The 26510-nt window shown below is 42.8% G+C and overlaps 1 protein-coding gene across 1 annotated transcript in view; it reads left to right on the forward strand.

Moving 5' to 3' along the window:
- The first annotated feature begins 7593 nt into the window (after window positions 1-7593).
- LOC120913294 (estrogen-related receptor gamma-like) overlaps window positions 7594-26510 on the forward strand; it is a 101043-nt gene continuing 82126 nt past the window's right edge. The window contains exon 1 of the mRNA XM_040323152.1: window positions 7594-8064. Within this exon, the coding sequence (XP_040179086.1) occupies window positions 8063-8064 (2 nt within the window). The 5' untranslated portion in view covers window positions 7594-8062. The remainder of the gene's footprint in view (window positions 8065-26510) is intronic.

The raw sequence follows: 26510 nt of genomic DNA on the forward strand, positions 1-26510 counted from the left end.
CCAAATCTCTAAAGGTGTTATTGACATGAAATTTTCACCACGTGTTGGTAACAATCCATGCAATCGATATGTACAAAGACCCCAAAACTAATAGGTTCTGAAATGAAGTTATGTATAATAAAAAAAAATTATATGCAAACATTGAGAATCACTACAGCCAAATTATACAAACAAAATCACATTAACCACATCAATACTGGGCACTTTTACCCCCTTCCTTCCCAGACCAATTTTCAGCTTTCATCACTCTCGCACTTTCAATGACAATTGCGCGGTCATGCTACGCTGTACCCAAATGACATTTTTATAATTTTGCTCGCAGAAATAGAGATTCTTTTGGTGGTATTTATTCACGACTCTGTTTTAATTTGTTTGCGAAAGAGCGTAAATTTGGACACTTAGTTCGTTAACGAGAACTAATTAACTAACGAGATAACTAATGAGATGTTAATTAGTTCGTTAGTTAATTAGTTCCTTAGTTTGTTGGTTAGTCATCTCGTTGGTTAGTCAGTCATCTCATCTCGTTGGTTAGTGATAACTAACGATCTTCAAATCTTGAAGGTTCCATGGGCCTCTTCTATGAACCTCTTCCGATCTTTAGTTTCCAAAAATGTTTATGAAGAATGTCTTGGTACATTTTTCCATTCATTCTTCCTTCAATGATATGAAGTTTGCCATTACTGTATGCTGAGAAGCAGCCCCCCACCATGATGTTTCCATCTCCACACTTCACAGTTGGTATGGGGGTGTTTTTGGGGTGATGTACAGAGCCATTTGATCTCCAAACATGGTATGTCTCATGGCATCCAAAGTAGGGTTTCCCTGATACCGATACTAGTATACTTTTTTTTACTCGGCGGAGCAGAGCAGTCCTCGGGTATGTCACTAATCGAGGAGAGCTGCTGCCCACGTCTAGTTCCCAAAGAGAAACCGCTGCGTCTATTTGATCAGCGCTCGGGGAACATAACAGCTTTCATTTGAATAGCTGTGTGTTCCCTGCCGCGCGTCGTCATATATAGCCCCTCCCCCTTGTCCGGGCACTTTGATAGACCACCCATCCCAGGATTGTCTGTCTATCAAAGTGCCCGGACAAGGAGGGGCTATATATGACGATGCGCAGCAGGAAACACACAGCTATTCAAATGAAAGCTGTTATGTTCCCTGAGAGCTGATCAACTAGGTGGGCGGGCTTGGCTTTCTCTTTGGGGACATGGCTGCATTTCGGGACACATGGTCACATTTTAAAAAAAAAGTATCGGTACTTGTACTCTGTCCTAAAAAAGTGGTATCGGGGCAGCCCTAATCCAAAGAGTTCAATTTTGGTCTCATCTGACCAGACTATATTCTTCCAGTATTTCACAGGCTTGTCTAAATGTTGTGCAGCAAACTTTAAATGAGCTTCAACATGCTTTTTCTTCAGAAATTAAGTCTTTTGTGCTGAGCGTGCATACAGGCCATGGAGGTTGAGTGCATTACTTGTTTTCTTTTCAGGCCTTTCTGAAGCTCTGCACAAGTGGTCCTTGGCTCTAGGACAACTCTTCTGAAGATTCCTTTCACTCCTCTGTCAGAAATCTTGCGAGAAGCACCTGCTTGTGCCCGGTTTATGGTGAAATTATGTTCTTTCACTTTCGAATTATGGCCCCCAACAGTGCTCACTGGAACATTCAGAAGTATAGAAATCCTTCTGTAACCAAGGTCTTGAGAGAGCTCTTTGCTGTTACCCATCATGAGAGGTTTCTTGTGTGACACCTTGGTGATGAGACACCTTTTTATAGGTCATCAGTTGAGACTGAAACAGCTGATATTAATGTACACTAACAAGAGGCAGGATTGCTTTCAAATTTACTGATGGATTTCATCTGGTGTCTTGGCTTTCCATACCTTTTTCGCACCTCCTTTCTTCATGCGTTTTTAATACTTTTTTTTTTTTTTTTTCCCCCCTGTCTCATTCCATTTTATTACATTTAACTTAATTTCTGAACTTATTTGTTTTTGTTTCTTTGTATGGATTGTTACTGACATTTGGTGAAAAATTTCATGTCAATAGCACCTTTAGAAATATATTTACCTAGAAAAATGGTAACGTGTTCAAAACTTATTTTACCCGCTGTAGGTGCATACAGGGCCGGCCTTAGGTGTTCAGTCGCCCTGTGCGAGCTAATCCTGTGACGCCCCCCCCATCTTCACTAATCCTGTGGCGCCCCCAAGACATTGTGCAATTTGCCACCCCCCTGAAAGTGCCGCCTGGTACATTGGTACCATCGGGTCCCATGTGATCAACTGACTGCGACTTACATTCTGCGAGCTGTGATGGCCGCACGACGCCCCTGTTGCCCATGGCGCCCTGTGCGGCCGCACAGCTGGCACACCCCAAAGGCCGGCCCTGGGTGCATAGCACTGTAGAATTATCTTCTGACTTTCAACCACTGTAGATTCCAATCGCTCTTCTGTCTAACAGCAAGTAATGGATCAGACTTGTGTTCAGATTCTGGGCTACATCCCAAATTCCAGATGTTGTGCTGAAATTGTGTCAGGATGCAGGTGCGGGATAAGGGTTCACTTAAATAGGCCACTGGGGCAGAATGTGTGGGATGTAAACTGCTCTTAGTCACATGCCTGTGTTACAGGTACATCCTTTAACGAGATCAAAGAGATATTGTGTGTACCATATGCCACTCTGCAAATGAGCTTGTAATCTGCTGGACCACGGCCAAAAGAACCGGCACCATGGAGTTGTTTCTGCTATGTTTAGTACATCACATTTTTTTATATATATATATATATATATATATATATATATATATATATATATATATATATATATATATATATATATATATATATATATATATATATATATATATATATATATAGTAACTCTTTTTTTTTTTTTCTAAACCTATTATTTAACCATAAAAAAATAACCCCCAAAAAATGATTATTTAACCCCCTTCATAACCAGGGCATATTTTTGTAATACCGCCCTGAGTTTCTTTAACTTGCATGGTTATGAAACGTTGTACCCAATAAAAAAATACTTTCTGCTATAAAACACATCCAATAAAAAAAGTAAGAAAATCTAAAATTTTCTTCATAAATTTAAGCCAATATGTATTTTGTTACATATTTTTGGTAACAAAAAAAAAAAAAAACTCAATAAGTGTATGTTGATTGGTTTGAATTCGTGTCTACAAACTATGGGATAAATACTGGTCCAAATCATTTGGTGGAGGGGAGGATTATGTTGTGAGGTTGTATATTAGGGTTTGGGCTTGGCCCTTCCGTTCCAGTGAAGGGACCACCATACCAAGACATTTTGGACAATTTCATGCACCAAACTTTGGGGGAACGGTTTGGGGATGGTCCCTTCCTGTTCCAAAATGACTGAACACCAGTGAACAAAGCAAGTTCCATAAAGACATGGATGAGCGAGTTTGGGATGGAGGAACTTGTCTGGTCTTCACAGAGTCTGGACTTTAACCCAATAGAACACCTTGGGATAAATTACAGCGGCGACTGAAGCCTCGTACACACGATAGGTTAACCAGAGGACAACGGTCTGAAGGACCTTTGTCATAGGTTAACCGAAGAAGCTGACTGATGGTCCGTCGCGCCTACACACCATAGGTTAAATAACCGATCGTGTCAGAACGCGGTGACGTAAAACGCGACGACGTGCTGAAAAAAACGAAGTTCAAAGCATGCGTCGACTTGATTCTGAGCATGCGTAGGTTTTTAAGCGATGGTCGTGCCTACTAATGATTGGTTTTGACCTATCGGTTACCAATCCATAGGTTAATTTTAAAGCAAGTTGGCCTTTTTTTAACCTATGGGGCCCACACACGATCGGTTTTGACAGATGAAAACGGTCCTTCAGACCGTTGTCCTCTGGTTAACCTATCGTGTGTACGAGGCCTTAGAGTAAGGCCAAGATCAGCGCCTGACTTCACAAATGCGCTTCTGGAAGAATGGTCAAACATTCCCAAAGACACACTCCTAAATCTTGTGGACAGCCTTCCCAGAAGAGCTGAAGCTGTTATAGCTGCAAAGGGTGGGCCAACTCAATATTGAACCCTACAGATTAAAGCCTCGTACACACGATTGGATTTTCCACAGACAAAGCGTCAGACTTTTATCCGAAGGACGTTGGCCAGGAACTTGTCTTGCATACAAACGACACAACAGTCAGCTAACAAACACGAACGTAGTGACGTACTGCATGGTTTTTCAGCTCTTGAGCGCCACCCTTTGGGCACCTTCTGCTAATATCGCGTTTAGTGAGCATTAATTCCAAGCATGCGTGTTTGTACTTTGGACTTTTGTCTGACAGACTTGTGTACATGCAAAATCTGACAACAGACCGTTGTCCAGGGAAAATTTATAAGTCTGCCATCCAACATTTGTCCGCTGAAAATCTGACAATAATTGTCTGTTGGAGCGTACAAACGGTCGGCTTTTTGGGCCAACAGACTGTCATCACACAATTCCTGTCGGAAAATCTGATCATGTGTACAAGGCTTTAGACTGGGATGCCAGTAAAGTTCGTGTGTGTGTTTAAAGGCAGGTGTCCCAATACTTTTGGTAATATTGTGTGTGTGTATATCTACACACACACACACACTGCCTTAAAGTATTCACACCCCTTTAAATTTTCCACATTTTATCATGTTGCAACCAAAAACGTAAATGTATTTTATTGGGATCTTATGTGATAGACCAACACAAAGTACCACATAATTGTGAAATGGAAGGAAAATTATAAATGGTTTTACAAATATGTGAAAAATGTGGGGTACATTTGTATTCAGCCCCCTCTGAATCAATACTTTGTTAGAATCGCTAATAGTTGAATGAAAAAAAGTGATCAATGTATGGGCTGCCGAAGAGCTAAGACCAGCCATAGACAGTTTAAATCTCAGCTGGTTCAGCAGGAAATGGCTGAGATTTGAACCATTAATGAGCAGATTCTCTGATGATTGCTATAGCCACTGGTGATAATCACTGTCGGGAGAATACAATTGCTGGCAGGAGGGATATTCCCCTGTCAGCACTGTCTGTGTTGATGGGGGAATCGGGCAAGTTTCTTTCCTGCAATCTGTGGATGCAGGAAAGAAATTTGTACTGTATATTATCTGCCTAACTGAAAGTGAAAGTAAATTGTGAATGTCTTGAAAGAACGAGAGGGGGAGGGAGACAGATGGGGGAGATAAGGGATGGAGATAATGCAGTTAAGTGATTACAGTGTACTGCAGTCTGCAGTGCACACACTTACCCACAGTCCAGGCTAGAATCTCAGGCATCATTCACACATAGCCAGGAATGCTGCTGATTTTCATATTTCCCGCCCACACATCCCCTCTCTTCAGATACAGCACACCGGGATAGTGTGGGCGGGACTGAAAAGAGGAGGAGCTGTATTCATACCTGCTCGTATGTGAGGGGGGGTGGCGGGGGTGGCTGGACTCGCTGGGCTGTTAAAGAGTGTCATAGACCGACACTCGGCTCAGCTTGCAGTCACCACTCTCGGACTTTACAGGCTGGTTCTCCTGTCCTAAGGATGGAAGAAATCAGTCTGTTTTTCCAGTGACTGAGATGAAGGCTTGCCCCCCCCCCCCACAGTGCTCATGGAGTCCTTTCTGCAACTCGCTCTTCTCTGTGCCAATGAGGATGCAGGGGAAGGAGCAGATCGGGCGGCTGTGGTTGTGTGAGCGCACGCATTATGCAGTGTCAGCGAGCAGAGGGAGGGGGAGGAATGCCCCGCAGAGCTGACTGGGGACGCTCTTCCTCTCAGGAGAGACTGTTACTCAAGTGGCGGCCCAAGCAAAATACAAAAAATGCATTTTTTTTGGAAGGGGCACATAGTGGGGCACAGCATAATGTTGGGGGGTTAGGGCCCCCTGCCCCCCCCCCCCCCGGGTCGCCATTGGCTGGAACAGGGACCTTAGTGAAGGTGGAGGAAATTATGAACAGTTCCAAATACCAGTCAATATTGGCACACAACCTTCAGGCTTCTGCTAAAAAGCTGAACATGAAGAGGAACTTCATCTTTCAGCATGACAACGACCCAAAGCATACATCCAAATAAACAAAGGAATGGCTTCACCAGAAGAAGATTAAAGTTTTGCAATGGCCCAACCTGAATCCAATCGAAAATCTGTGGGGTGATTTAAAGAGGGCTGTGCACAGGAGATGTCCTCGCAATCTGACAGATTTTAAGTTTTTGCCAAGAAGAGTGGGCAAATATTGCCAAGTCAAGATGTGCCATGCTGATAGGCTCATACCCCAAAAAGACTGAACACTGTAATAAAATCAAAAGGTGCTTCAACAAAGTGTTAGTTTAAGGGTGTGCACACTTATGCAACCATATTTTATTTTTACTTTCATCCGCCTAAAAGATTCCAGTTTGTTGCCTCCCGCCCCAGTGTGAAAGGGGCCTAAAGGTGGAAAAAGTTCTGAAATTATTTATCATTGTCTCATTTTTTTTTACATCACAGAAACCTGACATTTTAACAGGGGTGTGTAGGATTTTTATATCCACTGTGTGAGTATATATATATATATATATATATATATATATATATATATATATATATATATATATATATATATATTTTTTTTTTAGGGCTGTGCAAATTAACTTTTAATTAATCGATTAATCTTTAATCTTTTTGATCGATTAAAATTCTTTTGATTGGTACTCCCCCCTCCGCCGGCTTCTGTGCCTTCAGGGAGTTCTGTCGGAGATCCAGTAACGTCACGGACAGCGGCGGGGCTTGCCGTGTCCATCTGAAGGGCTCCTTTGCTGTGCCTTCATATCTACATGCTGGCGGGACCTTACTATCTGCCACACGCAAGGGCTGTTACACTTCCCTCTATCACTTCCCTCTGTCAACCTGGGATTCTACAACCATCCACTGGGAGTTGTGATAGTTCCCTTCATGGGACATCTAAATGCCGACAGACTGATGTTAACCTCTCCTCATCTGGATTCAGCAGTGGTATCGTTGTACACATTTTAATACCAGTATCGTACTTAGCTACATGTTTTTATGACTGCTTTTGGTACCGTTTGGTATTACTCGCACTATTTTTACAGTTTATGTAGCTACATCGATTTTATCTCCAGTGCAATATTTATTTGGTTACCTACTTGAAGACTATAAAAGTTTTAATGCTATTCCCATTGAGTGCTGCCTTTGTGTTTTTTGTATCCTGCTATCCATTTTTCCAGTGGTTGTAGCTGCACTGCGAATCAGCCTGCAAGGAGATCAGCTAAAAGTAGTTGGATCTGTATGTGCGTTATAATTAATCGAAATAAGTCGATAAATCGATTTTAAAAAAAGCGATTAATCGAACAGAAAAATTTTGATCAGTAACAGCCCTAATTTTTTTTTTAATTACTAGATTAGTTTGAATTCCCTTGGTTTGTGACAGGTATACTTTAACTGTGCATGCTGGTACATCCTTCCATCATCCGCAGTGTTAGGTGTTATGTTTAGACAGGATGTTACGGATTCTCTCTAGGTGGGGGCTGAGTGGCTGGCTCAGCATAAAGCTCCCGCAGCCCCCATCTCCCAGAGGTATGTATAATCTCCCAGATTATCTCTCACTGAATTAACATCTCATCCTACTGACCTGATCCAGAATAGAAGCCTGCCAACTTTCACTCACACACAGTCTGGGCGAAGACATGTCCCCACCACACATGTACACATGTAAAGTAGTCTCTCAGCCCTCCAAGATGATGGACCCAACGTGGAGATCTGCTGAGGTCTGGTACTCCAACGTGGTAGCTTCATCTTGGTATGGCGGGCCTTTTAATCAGTTAACCAACAGCATGGCACCAATTTCAGATCTGATCATCGTTCTGTGATGGACTTAAAAACTGGAGAGTGACTGTTACTAACGGCTAGCAGCTTCTCTTTGCCATAGAGGTGGGCTGATCGTTATTGGATTGGCAACATTCTCTCCTCTTCTTTGCTGCTTGTCTCCATCCCTACTGGAGTCATTGGATTCACGTGGTACCAAGTCCCCACTTTATTCAGCACAATCCAAACTGAACATGTGAGTACACTATATTATAAGCAATTTGTTCATTTCTGATCTTTGACGCAAGCTCGTCTACATATATACCGCGAACAATAGATATAACGTTTTACTATGCTGCTCTATATAGTACTGACATTTTCCTAGCTGTGATTTACTAAGTACATAGAGCCATTTACAATGGTCTCTGCACCTGAAGAAGCTCATACCCTTATGTCATTGCACTAGTCATATACCGCCTACAGCAGTATTTCTCAACCAGGGTTCCATGAAAGCCTAGAGTTCTTCCAGAGGTTGCTAGGGGTTCCTTGAGTAATAAGAAATCTCTAAAGCCGCGTACACACGATCGGTCAAAACCGAAGAAAACGGACTGAAGGACCTTTTCATTGGTCCAAACCGATCGTGTGTGGGCCCCATCGGTCAGTTATCCTTCAAGCTAAAAATTTAGAACTTGCTTTAAAATTTAACCGATGGACTGATAACCGATAGGTCAAAACCGATGGTTAGTATGCAAAAGCGTTGATTAAAAACCCACGCATGCTCAGAATCAAGTCGACACATGCTTGGAAGCATTGAACTTCGTTTTTTTCTGCACGTCGTCGTGTTTTACGTCACCGCGTTCTGACACGATCGGTTTTTAACTGAGGGTGTGTAGGCACATCAGACCGTCAGTCAGCTTCATCGGTTCACCGATGAGAACGGTCCTTCGGACTGATCGTGTGTACGCGGCCTAACTCTCAGATGAGTATTCATTGACAGTGATATTTGTAGCTCTAAGGAGGATTTTTCCCGATCACTGCAAATGTAAGGAGCATTCTTCCCACTGACCACCATTGTAAAGAACATTCTTCCCACTGACCACCATTGTGAGGAACATTCTTCCCACTGACCACCATTGTGAGGAACATTCTTTCCATTAACCACCATTGTAAGGAACATTCTTCCCAATCACTGTAAATATAAGGACCTTTCTTCCTACTGGCCTCCAATGTAAGGAACATTCTTCTCACTGACCACGATTGTAAGGAACAATCTTCCCATTGACCACCAATGTAAGGAGCATTCTTCTCACTGACCACCAATGTAAGGAGCATTCTTCTCACTGACCACCATTGTAAGGAACATTATTCTTACTGACCACCAATGTAAGGCACATTCTTCCCATTGACCACCAATGTAAGGAAAATTCTTCTCACTGACCACCATTGTAAGGCGCATTCTTCCCAATCACTGTAAATGTAAGGACCTTTCTTCCTACTAACCTCCGATGTAAGGAAAATCCTTCTTACTAACCACCAATGTAAGGAACATTCTTCTCACTGACCACCATTGTAAGGCACATTCTTCCCATTGACCACCAATGTAGGGGGCATTCTTCTCAATGACCACCATTGTAAGGAACATTCTTCCCACTGACCGCCAACGTAAAGAAAATTCTTCCACGAATGTAAGTAAAAGATCAAATTAGGCTACCACTGTACCACATCCTACTCTATACACAAACATACATAGAGAAACAAAATTGCTACTCCATGAAATGTACTTTACAGGTACAACACGAGGCAAGTAAAGTATAAAAAATATAATTTATTCATATCAATTTAAATTAACATGGCGAACACTTTAAAAAAAATATATATGGCAAGAATACATAAATATTGCCCTAGGAGAACCGGACATATACCTAACTATTATAATAATAATCATAACATTTCAATCTTGTGATCTTAAAGCATAAAGGGTTGTGTCTCCTGATTCTACCTCAACGCATTTCATGGTGAAAGACACTTCTTCAGGATTGGGCGGATATTTCATACAACCATTTTCCCAGCAGCATAGCAGCTGTGCAATGTAGAGGTCTTGGGGGGGAACACAGGGGCCCATGGGAACCACACCACCCCTAAAGCTTCTACTACTTCCATCTTGTGAGGCATCCCTTTGGTAATTGACCCCCTTGTCTCTTTGGTGGTTTCTGGGTGGTGTGGTTCCCATGGGCCCCTGTTTCCGCCCAAGATCTCTATATTGCACGACTGCTCTCCTCTTTAGTCTGGAGGTGCCAATGGTTGCCAAAAAGAATGTCAAATTTCAATTCGTCCATCTTTTGATTACACTTTTAAATTCGCTTTGGACCAGAGAAGATGAGATGGCACGGCAAACTGTGTTCACAGACAATGATTTTTGGAAGTATTCCTGAGCCCATTTTCATTGATTTTCAAAATATTACATAGAATTAGAAAAGTAGAAAATACTTAGGCCGCGTACACACGATCGTAAATTCCGACAAGAATAGTTCGATGTGAGCTTTTGGTCGGAAATTCCGACCGTGTGTAGGCTCCATCGGACTTTTTCTGTCGGAATTTCCAACAGCAAAAATTTGAGAGCTGGTTCTCAATTTTTCCGACAAGAAAAGTTCTTGTCGGAAATTCCGATCGCGCAAAAAAAATGCTCGAAATCAATTCGACTCATGCTCGGAATCATTGAACTTAATTTTTCTCGGCTCGTTGTAGTGTTGTACGTCACCATGTTCTTGACAGTCTGAATTTTGTGTGACCGTGTGTATGCAACACAAGTTTGAGCCAACATTTCCACGGTTTTCTTGTTGGAATTTCCCATCGTGTGTACGCGGCATTAGAAAGACAATGAAAACTCTGAGGCCTCGTACGCACGACTGTTTTCCTTGACAAAATCCATCAAGAAAAGTGCTGGCAGAGCTTTTTTGCCGAGGAAAACGGTCGTGTGTATTTTTTTCGGCGAGAAAACTGACGTGGATCTTTTTTCTCATCGGGAGTCTCAATTTCCTCGTCGGGTTGGTTTACGACGAGAAACACGTTCGTGTGTATGCTTAGAAATGCGCGCATGCTCAGAATAAAGTATGAGACGGGAGCGCACCTTCGGTAAAAGTATCGTTCGTAATGGAGATAGCACATTCGTCACGCTGTAACCGTCTGAAAAGCGCGAATCGTCTCTTACCAAACTTTTACTTAACACACAGTAACATGAGATTAGCAAAAGCAGCCCCAAGGGTGGCGCCAGTGGAATGGAACTTCCCCTTTATAGTGCCGTCGTACGTGTTGTGCGTCACTGCGTTTGAGAAAAATGAGATTTTGTCTTGACAGTGTGTACGCAAAGAAAGCTTGACAAGATTCTCGACAAGCCTGACAAGAAACTCTTCGAGGAAAACAACGTTATATTTACGACGAGATTCTCGGTCGTGTGTACGAGGCCTGACACATAAGCATATCAGTCTTCACATGACATTAAGTGTAGTAAAGGCCCTTTGTATAAAAATACAATATAATAGAACAAAAAGAAACATAAATCTAGAATAACAGAACCCAAGAAAAAGGCTTGATGAATTGGGTCTATAAGATAACCGTAGACGCAATGCTATTACAGGAGCAGAATCATGGATGTACCAAACCTATCTGAATAAAAAGTGAATATATTGCAAGTAAATCACAACTGTTTTCCACATAACTGACATTAAATAGGTGATCAACTGGGAAAGTTCAATACTAGGGGGTAACTATATTGTGGCATCTGCCGGAAGGGTGGGATCAGGGGGGGTTACTTGCCTGTTTTTAATGCAGTTACGTCTAAGGCCCCGTACAAACGAGAGGATCGATCCGCTGAAATTGATCCGCGGATCGGTTTCAGCGGATAGATCCGCTGGTGTGTACGATCCAGCGGATATTTATCCGCGGATATATTTCGGGCCGATCGATTTCCAGCGGATAAAAATTTCTTAACATGCTAAGAAATCTATCCGCTGGAATCGGCTCCAGCGGATCGATCCGGTGGTCTGTACAGACTCACCGGATCGATCCGTCCGAACCCATCCCTCGCATGCGTCGTAATGATTCGACGCATGCGTGGAATTCCTTATATGACAGCGTTGCGCACGTCGCCGCGTCATCATCGCGGCGACACGTCATCGCGATGGGAATTCGGCGCGGATTTCGATACGATGGTGTGTACACTCCATCGGATCAAAATCCTCAGAGGATTTATCCGCGGAAACGGTCCGGAGGACCGTATCCGTGGATAAATCCTATCGTGTGTACTAGGCATAAGGACCCAAAGATCACAGGCATCCAATATTGCATTTCGGCCTTGTCCCTTTCACAGCATGGCTTGGCTGGGCGAAACGATGTTATGTTACGTCGCTTCCCCTGTGGCCACAAGGCGCATGCGCGCACGCCTGCTGCTCGCCCCCGGAGCTGATGTGAGTGCTCGGCGGGGATAAATGATGTGAATGTACAATATATGCGTAAATTAACAACGCTATGTAAGTACCTAAAATGAATAAATATATAAGAAAGTTGTGAGGTATGGAAGAGGAAGAATCCCTTATTTTTACAGTGAGAACATGAAAACTTAATGCAGAAAATGGAATCAAACACAAAATATTTGCGTGGGCAAAGGGCAACGATTTTTGCTCTGCGCCCACGCAAATATTTCGATTTGCCCGCGATTCACGGAGCAGTAGCTCCGTAAATTGCGCGGGCGCTATGCTAATTTGCCCTGCATAAGGGCGCCTAATGTAAATGATCCCGCCGAGTCATTTAAATTAGGCGCGCTCCCGCGCCGAGCGAACAGCGCATGCTCCGTCGGGAAACTTTCCCGACGTGCATTGCGGCAAATGACGTCGCAAGGACGTCATTTGCTTCTAAGTGAACGTGAATGGCGTCCAGCGCCATTCACGAATCACTTACGTAAACGACGTGAAATTCAAATTTCACGAGCGGGAAGGGTGGCTATACTTTAGCATTGGCTGCGCCTACTATGAGTAGGAGCAGCCTTATGCTAAAGTCGCCGTACGGAAACTCCGTACCTTGCGTACGCAGGGCCCGCGCAACTTTTGTGAATCGGTGTTAGTATGCAATTTGCATACTATACACAGATCACAATGGCCGCGCCCCCTAGCGGCCAACGCAAGAATGCAGCCAAAGATATGAAGGCATAAGGAGGCTTATGCCTGTCATATCTTAGGCTGCAGTCGGTGTAACGAGGTTCCTGAATCAGGAGCACTCGTTACACCGGAGCAAGTAAGCACTTGCGCCGCGCAACCTATGGTTGCGCGGGCGCAAGTGCTTCTTGAATCTGGGCCAATATATATATATTCTCTAGATACTGTTGACAACATTAGACTTGTTCATGGCTATGATATGGTTGTTTTTATTCTCTAAATTTAATGCCTCTTGTGAAGTTTGTACTTACTTTATAAGGGCTCTTGCACCAAAAATGCAAGGTATTTAGGAAGTTTTTTTTTCTGTTCTGAATGCAGCCTATTGCTTTCAACGGGCCTGTACAAACAGACATGTAACTATCAGTAAATTAGCACCATATTTAGATCAGTGAAAAAAAAATTTACAAAAATCTGCGTTACTGGTCAGTATATACAATGACGTAAAGGGGGACTCTGACGTAAGGGGGGACTCTGATGTAAAGGGGGACTCTGATGTAAGGGGGGACTCTGATGTAAGGGGGGACTCTGATGTGCTCAAATTTATTTAGGGAATGTCTTTTGCTTTGATTTTTTTTCTGTTGTTCTAAACCATATTACACCATATTAAGTAAAACATATATCCTTATATAGGTTAGAAGAAAAAAAAGTTTGTCTGGCGTTGATCTGTAAGTCATGTTCTGCCATTTATTGCTCGCTGTACCACTTTGTAGGATAAACTGGTACTTTTTTAATCCGATTTTGTTTAGCAATGGTTTTTATACAAAGTTTTTATACAAGTGAATGCAGAAAAAAGCAAGACATGGAGAATGATATAGTCAAATGCAGGCCATTTGGGGGACAGTTAGCAATACTGATTTTTGCCAGTCAAGTACAGTTATTCAATGGGAGCAATTGAGAAGGAATACCAATAATCGGGCACCATCTTCTATAGAAAAAAGAATATGGAAGCAACTGCGCTAATAAATTAAAAATGAACAAATAAATAATCCTAAATAGTGCTCATGTATGAACAAATAAAGCTGCACCTTACTGTGAATATTTGAACAGTAATAACATAGGGAAAAAGACAAGATGCGCATCTTGGGCCAGATTCACAGACAAATACGTTGCGCAGCGGCGGCGTAACGTATCCCATTTACGTTACACCGTCGCAAGTTTACAGCGTAAGTGCCTGATTCACAAAGCACTTACCTGTAAACTTGCGGCGGTGTAACGTAAATCCGCTTGGCGCAAGCCCGCCTAATTCAAATGGGGCGTGTACCATTTAAATTAGGCGCGTTCCCGCGCCGAACGTTCTGCGCATGCTCCAGGCTTTTTTGCGAAATTGCGGTGCCCCGACATGTTTTTTGAACGGCGACATGCGTAACGTACTTTCGTATTCCCGGACGTCTTACGCAAAAAAAATAAAAATTAGAAATTCAACGCGGGAACGACGGCCATACTTTAACATGGATGGTCTAATGTTACACCATCTAAATAGGACTCGTAACTTTACGACGGGAAAAGCCGACTAGCGACGACGTAAGAGAATGCGACGAACGCGCGTACCTTTGTGGATCGCCGTAATCAGGTAATTTGCATACCCGACGCTGGAAAACGACGCGAACTCCACCCAGCAGCCGCCGGAGAATTACACCTAGGATCCGAAGGCGTACGAAGCCGTACGCCTGTCGGATCTTTGCCAAAAGCCGTCCTATCTTGGTTTGAGGATTCCAAATCAAGATACGACGCGGCAAATTTGAAAGTACGCCGGAGTATCAGCAGATACTCCGGCGTACTTTTTCTGTGAATCGGGCCCCTTGTCTTTTTCACCATCTTCTATAACCCATAAACATCATCCATATAAATTATACCATTTTTTTATTTCTATTTTTTTATTTTAATAAAATAATCCCAGTTATCTTCAAAATTCAGCAAAATTCTGATTCTTTACATGTAATTACAGCTTTTAGACACAAGAGGGAACTGTTGTGCTGCACATGTCAATAATGAGTTTAAAGGCTGTTCTTCATATATTTGTGGGATCTCTTATGCACTTTCTGGTTACTTGTGCTGGGTACACACAGGAAGTTTTTTCCCCTGCGGGCTGAGCAAAAAAACAAACAAAAACCGTACAGATCACCGTACTAACACATCTGATGTTAGTACGGTGACCCCCCCCCCAGAACACAGTGATCAGCGTCTGCAGGCTGCGATCGCTGATCGGATGCTGGTTTTCCAGAATGATTGTTCGACAGAAGCCGGTCATGAGAGTGCCTTCTGTCAGACAAGGAGCTCTACACTCAAGACCAAAGTCAGCCGACATGATGAAAGGAATGTATGGTTTAAATGGTATACTTTCTGCATATAGCGTGGTGCACACTACAGTGGAACCTTGGTTTACGAGTAATGCGGTTAACGAGCGTTTTGAATAACAAGCAACTTTTTTTTTTAATTCTGACTCGGTTTGCATGTGTTGTCTCGCAAAACAAGCAGAATTCAAGCTAACGAGGTGTGCAGTACCGCATTTGGCCAGAGGTGCGGGAAATACTCAGTTCCCAAACTTTTCCGAGATCAGCTGTCCCCAAGTATTTCCGAGACTCTCCGGTCCGGCACCCCCCTCCCACACCTCTGGCCACATGCGGTATTGCAGTCAATGCAGAACAAATTATCTTCGTTTCCATTGACTCCAATGGGGAAACTCACTTTTATATGAGAGTGCTTTGGATTACAAGCATTCTCCTGGAACGGATTATGCTCGTAATCCAAGGTTCCACTGTATAAGACAATTGGAAGAAAGGTCCATAGGTTACACAGCGCAATTGCTTACTTGCTCCGGCGTTACGAATGCTCCTGATTCAGGAACACCGTAACGCCGACTGCAGCCTAAAATCTAAAGGCTCTTATGCCACGCAGATTTTAGGCTGCATTCTTGCGTTGACCGCTAGGGGGCGCTCCCATTGTGATCAGCGTATAGTATGCAAATTGCATACTAACACTGATTCACAATTGTTGCGCGGGCCCTGCGTACGCAAGTTACGTCGTTTCCGTACGGCGTGCTTAGCATAAGGCTGCTTCTGCTAATAGCAGGCGCAGCCAATGCTAAGGATACCCGACGTTCCCGCGTCGCGACGTTCGAATTTTACGTCGTTTGCGTAAGTGAATCGTGAATGGCGCTGGACGCCATTCACGTTCACTTTGAAGCAAATGACGTCCTTGCGACGTCATTTGCCGCAATGCACGTCGGAAAAGTTTCCCGACGGAGCATGCGCTTTACGATCGGCGCGGGAACGCGCCTAATTTAAATGATTCCCGCCCCCCGCGGGATCATTTACATTGCGCGCGCTTACGCCGGGCAATTTTGCCGGCGCGCCCTCGCAATTTACGGAGCTACTGCTCCGTGAATCGAGGGCAGCGGCGCAAATTTGCGGGGGCGCAGGGCAAAATCGTTGCCCTGTGCCTCCGCAAAAAAAGAGCAAATCTCTTTGAATCTGGGCCATTGTCTGTTACATCGTGATCTGCACCTTTATGGGAAACCGGAGGGCCGCTCATCTGATTTTCTCATAGTGTGTACCCCACTTTACGCCTCGTACTGCTGCATGGCATTTATTTAAAAAAACTCACACATTATATTGGTTGCTTTTCCATATTATCAAGTTGAACTAATAGTTGTAATGCCGCGTACACACGATCACTTTTCGGCATAAAAAAAACTATGTTTTTCATCATGAAAAAAAACTATGTTTTTTCAACTTCATCATAAAAAACAACGTTGCCCACACACCATCGTTTATTCAAAATACTCTAGCAAAGCACGGTGACGTACAACACGTACAACGGCACTCTGAAGGGGAAGTTCTATTCGCCTTTGGGCTGCTTTAGCTGATTCCTTGTTAGTAAAAGACGATTCACGCTTTTTTGTCTGTTACAGCGTGATGAATGTGCTTACTCCAATGTGAACAGTAGTTTTACCTGAACGAGCGCTCCCGTCTCATAACTTGCTTCTGAGCATGCTCGGGTTTAAAACGTTGTTTTAGCCCACACACGATCATTTTTTACATCACGAAAAACGACATTTTTCAGAAGATGAAAAAAGAATTGAAGCCCACACACGATCATTTTAAATGACGTTTTTAAAAACGTCATTTTTTTTCATGCCAAAGAACGACCGTGTGCATTAGGGTTCAAAATAGACATGTACAATTTATTTAGTTCCGAATATTTTCTTTTAACACATTTTGACAAGTTTGTTAATTCTGAAATAGCCAAATTAACAAAAACCCGTTTAAGGAATTTTTACAAGTATTCGTAAATTTGGGAATATTCTAAAATTCGCTAATTCGAAAAATCTAAATTTGAAAATCCTGAAATTTGGAAAATCAGAAATCCGGAAATTCTAAAATTTGGAAAATCTAAAAATCAGAAAATTAATAACTAATTAATAATAACTTAACTATTACTAACTATTACATTTTAGGCATTGGAATTTCCTTTCAAATTTGGCTGTAATGAATACAAGTTTATCGAAAGTTACGAATTATCTGAAATAACGAATGCCGTATCTAAATGAATGGAATGTAACAAATTTATAATAATAAAAAAACAATAATAATGAGAAGAACTTTTTATTATTATTATTAATAATTTGTTACGTTCCATTCGTTATTTCTGGTATTTCGTAACTTCGGATAAATTCGTATTCGTTACATTCACTAATGCTGCGTACACACGATCGGTCCATCCGATGAGAACGGACCGATGGACCGTTTTCATCGGTTAACTGATGAAGCTGACTGATGGTCCGTCGCGGGTTGCTGTTACTTGTAGTCGGTTACCAGGTTTGCACACATCTCAGGAAAGATTTTGGTGCACTATTCTTTACAGATCTTCTCGAAATCCTTATGCTGCGTACACACGATCAGTCCATCCGATGAGAACAGTCTGATGGACCGTTTTTATCGGTTAACCGATGAAGCTGGCTGATGGTCCGTCGCGCCCACACACCATCGGTTAAAAAAACGATCATGTCAGAACGCGGTGACGTAAAACACAACAACGTGCTGAAAAAAATGAAGTTCGATGCGTCCAAGCCTGCGTCGACTTGATTCTGAGCATGCGTGAATCTTTAACCGATGGTTGTGCCTACTAACGATCATATTTTGGTTAGGTATCCATCGGTTAAATTTAAAACAAGATTGCTTTTTTTTAACCTATGGATAAATAACCGATGGGGCCCACATACGATCGGTTTGGTCCGATGAAAACTATCCATCAGACCGTTCTCATTGGTTTGACCGATCGTGTGTACGCGGCATAACAGCCAAATTTGAAAGGAAATTCCAATACCTATAATTTAATAGTTAGTTATTATTAGTTAGTTACCTATTATTTTGAATTTTCTGATTTTCGTTCTTTCGAATTTTCTGATTTTCTTTCTTATTTTTGTATTTTAGAATTTCCGAATATTCAAATTTTCGAATTTCTAAATATTTAAATTTTCGAATTTCCGAATTTTAGAATCTTCTTATTTCCGGATTCTTGAATCTTCGAATTTACGAATCCTAACGAATGACCCGAAAAAAAAAAACGAATGAAACAAATATGAAAATTTTTTTTTTTGGCAGAGCACATGTCTAGTTCAAAATTCATTCTGGTTTTATACTGCTGCCTGTGTCTCCATTCTGAAGATTCATTCTCACTTCCTGACCTGTATTACAACTAGGAAGTAACAGCAAGATGAGGGAGTGCAGCAAATAAAGTCGATAGCAAGCACTTTGCAGTGTTTGCTCTTAGGAAGAATCTTTACTGTAAAAGTGTTTGATGGGTTTGTGTTAAAGCCAAAGGTCAGGTTTTGTTTTTTTAAATCCATTGGGGCAGATCCACCAAAGAATTACGCCGGCGTATCTATTGATACGCCGCGTAATTTTAAAGTTCCCGCGTCGTATCTTTGTTTTGTATCTACAAAACAAGATACGACGGCATCTGGGATCGATCCGACAGGCGTACGTCTTAGTACGCCGTCAGATCTTAGGTGCATTTTTTCCGCCGGCCGCTAGGTGGCGTTTCCGTCGAATTCCGCTTTGAGTATGCAAATTAGCTAGTTACGGCGATCCACGAACGTACGTCCGGCTGGCGCATTTTTTTACGTCGTTTGCGTTCGGCTTTTTCAGTTGTATAGTTACCCCTGCTATTATGAGGCGTACTCAATGTTAAGTATGGCTGTCGTTCCCGCGTCGAATTTTGAATTTTTTACATCGTTTACGTAAGTCGTTCGCGAATAGGGATTTGTGTAGAATGACGTCACCGTCGTAAGCATTGGCTTTTTTCCGGTTTAATTTCGAGCATGCGCACTGGGATACCCCCACGGACGGCGCATGCGCCGTTAAAAAAAAAACGTTGTTTACATTGGGTCACAACGTATTTACATAAAACACTCCCCCATCACATCACATCCATTTGAATTCCGCACCCTTACGCCGCCAAAGATACACTACGCCACCGTAACTTACGGCGCAAATTCTTTGAGGATTCGAAAAAAATAAAATAAGTTACGGCTGCGTAGTGTATCTTAGATACGCTACGCCCGGCGGAGAGAAGCGCCGATCTACGTGGATCTGCCCATTGTCTTGCAGATCTTACAATTAACAAAAGTAAAAAGCAACAGTGCTGCTCCTCTTTCAGGTTGAATGGCGCTCGGCAGGGCAGCCATCACAAATTTTGGGGCCCCTTACACAGCTTTAGGCAGGGCCCCCCCTGGGGACCATCGGGCCCCTTACAGGTGTAATGCAAAATAAATAAATAAAAGAACGGGAGGGGGGCCTGTCGGGCTCCTGGGGACCATCGGGCCCCTTACAGGTGTAATGCCTGTACCCCCCTGATGGCGGCCCTGGCGCTCGGCATTATTCAGTCTACTTCCTGTACGCCCACACCTCCGTGCGATTTAGATTTCATGGCGGCTTGCGACTTCATTTAACAGAAGCCAATGCAAGTCACAATGAAAAAAACTGAAAAGTCGTGCAGGAACCTTTTTCAAAGTCTTGAGTCGTAAACATTTTAACGGTTCCGTTGCCGAAAATAGGGTGCAAATGTGATTTTGAACTGTCAAATTGCATGACGAATCGCAAATGTGTGAACAAGAGCTAGCTGTTCAGTATTACTTTGTTTATATTTTGTTTGTAAGCTTCAGCCAATGGCTGCTGTTTTTTGGACTTTTGTTTAATTTTTGTTCCCTAGTGAGCTGCAAATGACAACTGCCCTCCCTTAGGACCCGTACACACGATCGTATTTTCCGACAGGAATTGTGGGATGACAGGCTGTTGTCGGAAAATCCAACCGTCTGTACGCTCCATCGGACAATTGTTGTCGGAATTTCCACCAAAAAATGTGGGATAGCACGCTTTAAAATTTTCCGCCAACAAATGTGTGATGTCAGATTATCCGATCATGTGTACAAAAGTACAAACAGGGCCGATCCACACTACAGGCTTACTATGCAAGCCGCTTAAGGCCCCGCAAAGCTGTGGAGGGCCCCCCAAATTACTAGAGGCCCCCGCCTGGTGGGATGTGATTTTCGGCCCCTCACCCCGCTTCTCAACTTGCTGGCTGCATGGGAGAAGAGGTTCTCACTTTAATGTAAGATGTAATTTCCAACAGAAGAACACCCCTTTAATCTAATCTAAACACATTAATCTTTAATGTGACATGTCAAACATACATGCTCGGAAGCTCACCATAACACAACGTTAGCAGAAGTTGCCCAAAGGGTGGCGCTAAAGAGCTGAAAAACCACTTTGTTTTGTGTTTGTTGGTCGACAATTCTTTGCCGTTTGTATACAACACAAGTTCACGGCCAGCGCCCTTTGGACAAAAGTCCTACGCTACGGAAAATTCGATCGTGTGTACCAGGCTTTACTGCCGTATTTAAATAGGACACCCAGAGAAAAGAAAGAGGGTGTCGCCCACCAAAAAAGAGATAATCTCAGAAAACACATGTGGCGCAAATACTAAAGTTTGGTTACCTTCAATGGTGGAAATGTATTCCCATGTAGACTGTAGTACATTGGTTCACTCGGGGCTCTGGCCATTAATGGATCGATGGTTGAGCAGGGATTGGTCAAATTTTAATTCATTTTATGTCCGTTTCCGATCGTCAGCAGTCAATCGAACGATCTAACAATTTTTAGTGGCTGCAGAGCTGATCATTGTATTCTAATAGTGGAGGAGTCTCTTCTGTCCGAAGGGGAGGATTCCTATATCCGCCTCGTTTGTATGAATGGGGGAATCTTTTTTCAATTAGTCGCTGGCTGATCAAACGAAAAAGGGCCAGATCCACAGACGAAGTACGCCGGCGTATCTACTGCGTACTTTCAAATTTCCTGCGTCGTATCTTTAGTTTGAATCCTCAAACCAAGATACGACGGCATCTGGGTAAGATCCGACAGGCGTACGGCTTCGTACGCCTTCGGATCTTAGATGCAATACTTTGGCGCCCGCTGGGTGGAGTTTGCGTCGTTTTCCACGTCGGGTATGCAAATTAGGGATTTACGACGATCCACAAACGTACGCGCGGCCGTCGCATTTTCTAACGTCGTCTGTAGTCGGCTTTTTCCAGCGTATAGTTAAAGCTGGTATTTAGCGGCGTATAGATAGACTTTCCATGTTAAAGTATGGCCGTCGTTCCCGCGTCGAAATTTTTTTTTTTTTTGCGTAAGTCATCCGTGAATAGGGATGGACGTAACTCACGTCTAAGTTCAAAAAATGACGTCTTTGCAACGTCATTTCGCGCAAAGCACGGCGGGAAATTTCTGGACGACGCATGCGCAGTTCATTCGGCGCGAGGACGCGCTTCATTTAAATGAAACCCGCCCCCTACTCGCCGATAATGAATTCCGCCGCCAGAAATACACTAGGCCGCTGTAACTTACGGCGCGAAATCTTTGTGGATTTGAAAGTACGCCAGGTAAGGTACGGCGGCGTAGCGTATCTCTGATACGCTGCGCCTGTCCATTTGTCTGTGAATCTGCCTCAAAGAGTCAAGCATTACACCATGCCCTTTGTTCTTTAATCACTTGCTTACAGGGCCCTTTCACCCCCTTCCTGTCCAGGCCAATTTTCAGCGCTGTCACACTTTAAATGACAATTGCGCGGTCATGCTACACTGTAACCATATCACTTTTTGATCATTTTCTTTTATTGGTATTTAATTACTTCTGGTTTTTTTTTATAAAAAAATCAGTGATGTGCACTGATGAGGCGGCACTGATTAGGTGGCACTAATGGGCACGGATTAGGTGGCACTGATGAGGAGGCACTAATATGCTGCACTTATGGGCACAGATTTGTGGCACTAATGAGCACTGATAGTCAGCACTGATGGGTGGCACTGGTGGGCACTGATTGCTGGCGCTTTATTGTAATCAGGGCACTGATGATCCCCTGTGAGGAGATGCTGCTGATCGGCCCTCCTCACCACACACTCAGTGTGAGGCGATAAGAGCCGATTACCAGCATTTCTGTGTTTACATGTGACCAGCTGTGATTGGACACATGCCCACATGGCGCACTCTGTGATCGTTGTGTCCTTCAGTAATCGGCAAATGTTACAGGGGACATCTACACCAGGGCACTAATCATAAGTGTCCTGATGATTAGTGCATCTTCATTAATGCATCGTCATCGGTGCATCCTTATCAGTGTATCCTCATCAATGCATCCTTATCAGTACATTCTCATCAGTACATCCTCACCGGTACATCCTCATCAGTGCATCCTCATCAATACATCCTCATCAGTGCATCCTCATCAGTACATCCTCACCAGTGCATCCTCATCAATACATCCTTATCAGTGCATTCTCATCGGTACATCCTCATCAATGCATCCTCATCTGTGCATCCTCATCTGTGCATCCTCATCAATGCTTCCTTATCAGTGCATTCTCATCAGTGCACCCTCATCAATGCATCCTCATCTGTGCATCCTTATCAGTGCATGCTCATCAGTGCATTCTCATCAGTACATCCTCATCAGTGCATCCTCATCAATGCATCCTCATCTGTGCATCCTCATCAATGCTTCCTTATCAGTGCATCCTCATCAGTGCATTCTCATCAGTACATCCTCATCAATGCATCCTCATCAGTGCATCCTTATCAGTGCATGCTCATCAGTGCACATCAGTAATCAAGAACAATTACCTGTTTGCAAAATTTTATAACAGAAAAACTTTTTTTTCTTTTTTCAAAATGTTTGATATTTTTTATTTGTTTAGCAAAAAATAAAAAACCCAGAGGTGATTAAATACCACCAAAAGAAAGCTCTATTTTCATCTTTCCATCTATTAAATCCTTTGTTGTTTTAACTTTGGATACAACTTTTTTTTTCTGCCAGTAAATACCTTATACAGACCACTTCCTGTTTCTTGTCTTGTCATTGGCCTAGGCTTATGACATCATGCACAGCTCTCTCTCTCACTCTCGTGAGCGTTTGCCATGAAGCGAGGGGAGATGAGTCATAAGAGGGTCAATGAGAGCTGCAGAGCTGGAAGTGTGTGTCTGTGTAAATCAGCTTCAGCTGAAATGGTTGCAGCCAGACTCAGTGGAGGGAGATTTCTGCAGCATATTTGGCAAGTACAGAATCGCAGTGTATATAAAATAATATGCAAAGTGGTTGTAGGGAAGCTTCAGAATGGCAAAGATGTTTTTATTACAAATTATGTGAGCAGACTGCAGTTCCTCTTTAATGTTCAGTGCTTGAGTGTTCATTTATCTCAATGGCTAGAATGAATTAATATTTATTGGAATCCATAAATGCTCAAAAGCTTGGCGCACCTAAATGTGTGTGCAAAATGTAGCTTTAGAAAAAAAAAATTAGCAGCTTTTTAGGGGAGCTGAGCAAATTCTCAGTGTGCATGAGACCCGACCCATATCAGACACCCCATATCATTCGTTGTCTCTAGCCAGCTTTAAAGTGAATGTATACTGTTGTTGTTTTTTGTAAATTCACTTCTTAAAGCGGAGTTCCGGCCACAATTTCACTTTTTAAATATAAATACCCCTGTAATACACAAGCTTAATGTATTGTAGTAAAGTTAGTCTGTAAACTAAGGTCCGTTTTGTTAGGTTGTTACAGCATTTAGACACTTTATAAAATAGAAATTGACTGGGGCCATCTTAAGTGTGGGCATCATGAAGCCAGACTGTATGACTTCCTGGATTTCAGCCTTGCAGATCTCGCACATGCTCAGTGCTGCACAAGCAGTGTAATGGACAGTACAGGTTCTGAAACCTGATCTGAAACCCAAGTCACATGATTCTTTGAGACTGGGGAGTGCACAGACTCCTGGAAAGTTACACCCACTACATTCCCAGGAGTCTGTGCGGTGTAGGTTAGGAAGCTTAAGCACCTAGGTGCAGGAAGAGGGAAGATTAACTATTCTGCCTAGCAACAACACTTTGAAGGCATCTAAAAAAAAAAAAAAAAATTCTTAAAGGACTTATGACATTTTTTTAAAACTACTGATGTAATGTTATATTTATGGGTGGAACTCCACTTTAATTCATGTATTTATTTATTTATGTGCTGAAAATATTTTATTTATTTTTGATTATGTGAACATGAAAGTTTTAATGTTCAATAATTAGAGCTCAAATGAGAATAGTGCGTTCCCCAGCACATTATACAGTACAGTAAATGGCAGGAGAGAGAAGATTATACAGAACACAGTGATTATTGGCAATATTTTTTTTATATTTTTTTTGGAAAACTGATAATTTTTATGAATTTTTTAAAAGTAAAAACAGAAAGATATAAGACAATTAGTTTGACAAAAGCCCAACAAAAAGTGCCAACTTGTAGGCTGCATTCACACCTGAGCGTAGTGTCTTTGAGCGCTTTTCCAGCATTTTGTCACATGACTTTGGCGTGTTTTTGCGTGTTTGTATGCAACTTTTTTGGGGCTTTGCCGTTTTTTTTATTAACCAACAGAGAAAACTGTTATCTGTTGCATCATTTGTTGCTAGGTATTTCAGCTTATTTAACTTTTCCATTAGCTTTTATTTCTTCTTTTACTATTATTAATTTATTATAATGTTTTTTCATTAGGGTAAGGAGTTTGAGTTCAGTTTAGATTAGGGAATTTTTTTATATATTCATTATTATACAAATAATAATAAAGGAATAAATAAATGTAAAATAAATACACAAATAAATAAAAATCATAAATAAATACTAATTAACAATAAATAACGAATTATCCCTTAACTTTAACCCTTACCTCTTGAAAAAATAAAATAATATTTAATAACTAAACAACTATTATTATTATTATCATTATTACTAGGGTTGTCCCGATACCACTTTTTTAGGACTGAGTACAAGTACCGATACTTTTTTTCAAGTAGTCGCCGATACCGAATACCGATACTTTTTTTTAAATGTGTCTCCAAATGCAGCCATTGTCCCCCCCATATACAGCCATTGTCCCCCCCACATATATGCAGCCATTGTCCCCCCCATATACAGCCATGTCCCCCCCATATACAGCCATTGTCCCCCCACATATATGCAGCCATTGTCCCCCCCATATACAGCCATTGTCCCCCCACATATATGCAGCCATTGTCCCCCCCATATACAGCCATTGTCCCCCCCATATACAGCCATTGTCCCCCCCATATACAGCCATTGTCCCCCATATGCAGCCATTGTCTCCCCCATATACAGCCATTGTCCCCCATATGCAGCCATCGTCTCCCCCCATATCCAGCCATTGTCCCCCATATGCAGCCATCGTCTCCCCCATATACAGCCATTGTCTCCCATATGCAGCCATTGTCTCCCCCATATGCAGCCATTGTCTCCCCCATATACAGCCATTGTCTCCCCCATATACAGCCATTGTCTCCCATATGCAGCCATCGTCTCCCCCATATACAGCCATTGTCTCCCATATGCAGACATTGTCCCCCATATACAGCCATTGTCTCCCATATACAGCCATTGTCTCCCATATGCAGCCATCGTCTCCCCCATATACAGCCATTGTCTCCCATATGCAGACATTGTCCCCCATATGCAGCCATCGTCCCCCATATGCAGCCATCGTCTCCCCCATATACAGCCATTGTCCCCCATATGCAGACATTGTCCCCCATATGCAGCCATCATCCCCCATATGCAGCCATCGTCTCCCCCATATACAGCCATTGTCTCCCATATGCAGACATTGTCCCCCATATGCAGACATTGTCCCCCATATGCAGCCATCATCTCCCCCATATCCAGCGATGTCCCCCTTACCTGTGTCCCGCTGCCGCCGAGCGCCGACTGGTAATACGCGCGGGAACATAACCGCTAAAGCTGTAATGATTCGCGCTACGTATAGACACTCCCCCTTGCTCGGGATTGGACAGTTCACCCGAGCAAGGGGGAGTGTCTATGCGCGATGCGAATCATTACAGCTATTCAAAGCTGTAATGTTCCCGGCGTATTACACAGTCGGCGGCAGCGGGGATGC

The sequence above is a fragment of the Rana temporaria genome, chromosome 9 (assembly GCF_905171775.1).
Source record: "Rana temporaria chromosome 9, aRanTem1.1, whole genome shotgun sequence".
Lineage (NCBI taxonomy): Eukaryota > Metazoa > Chordata > Amphibia > Anura > Ranidae > Rana > Rana temporaria.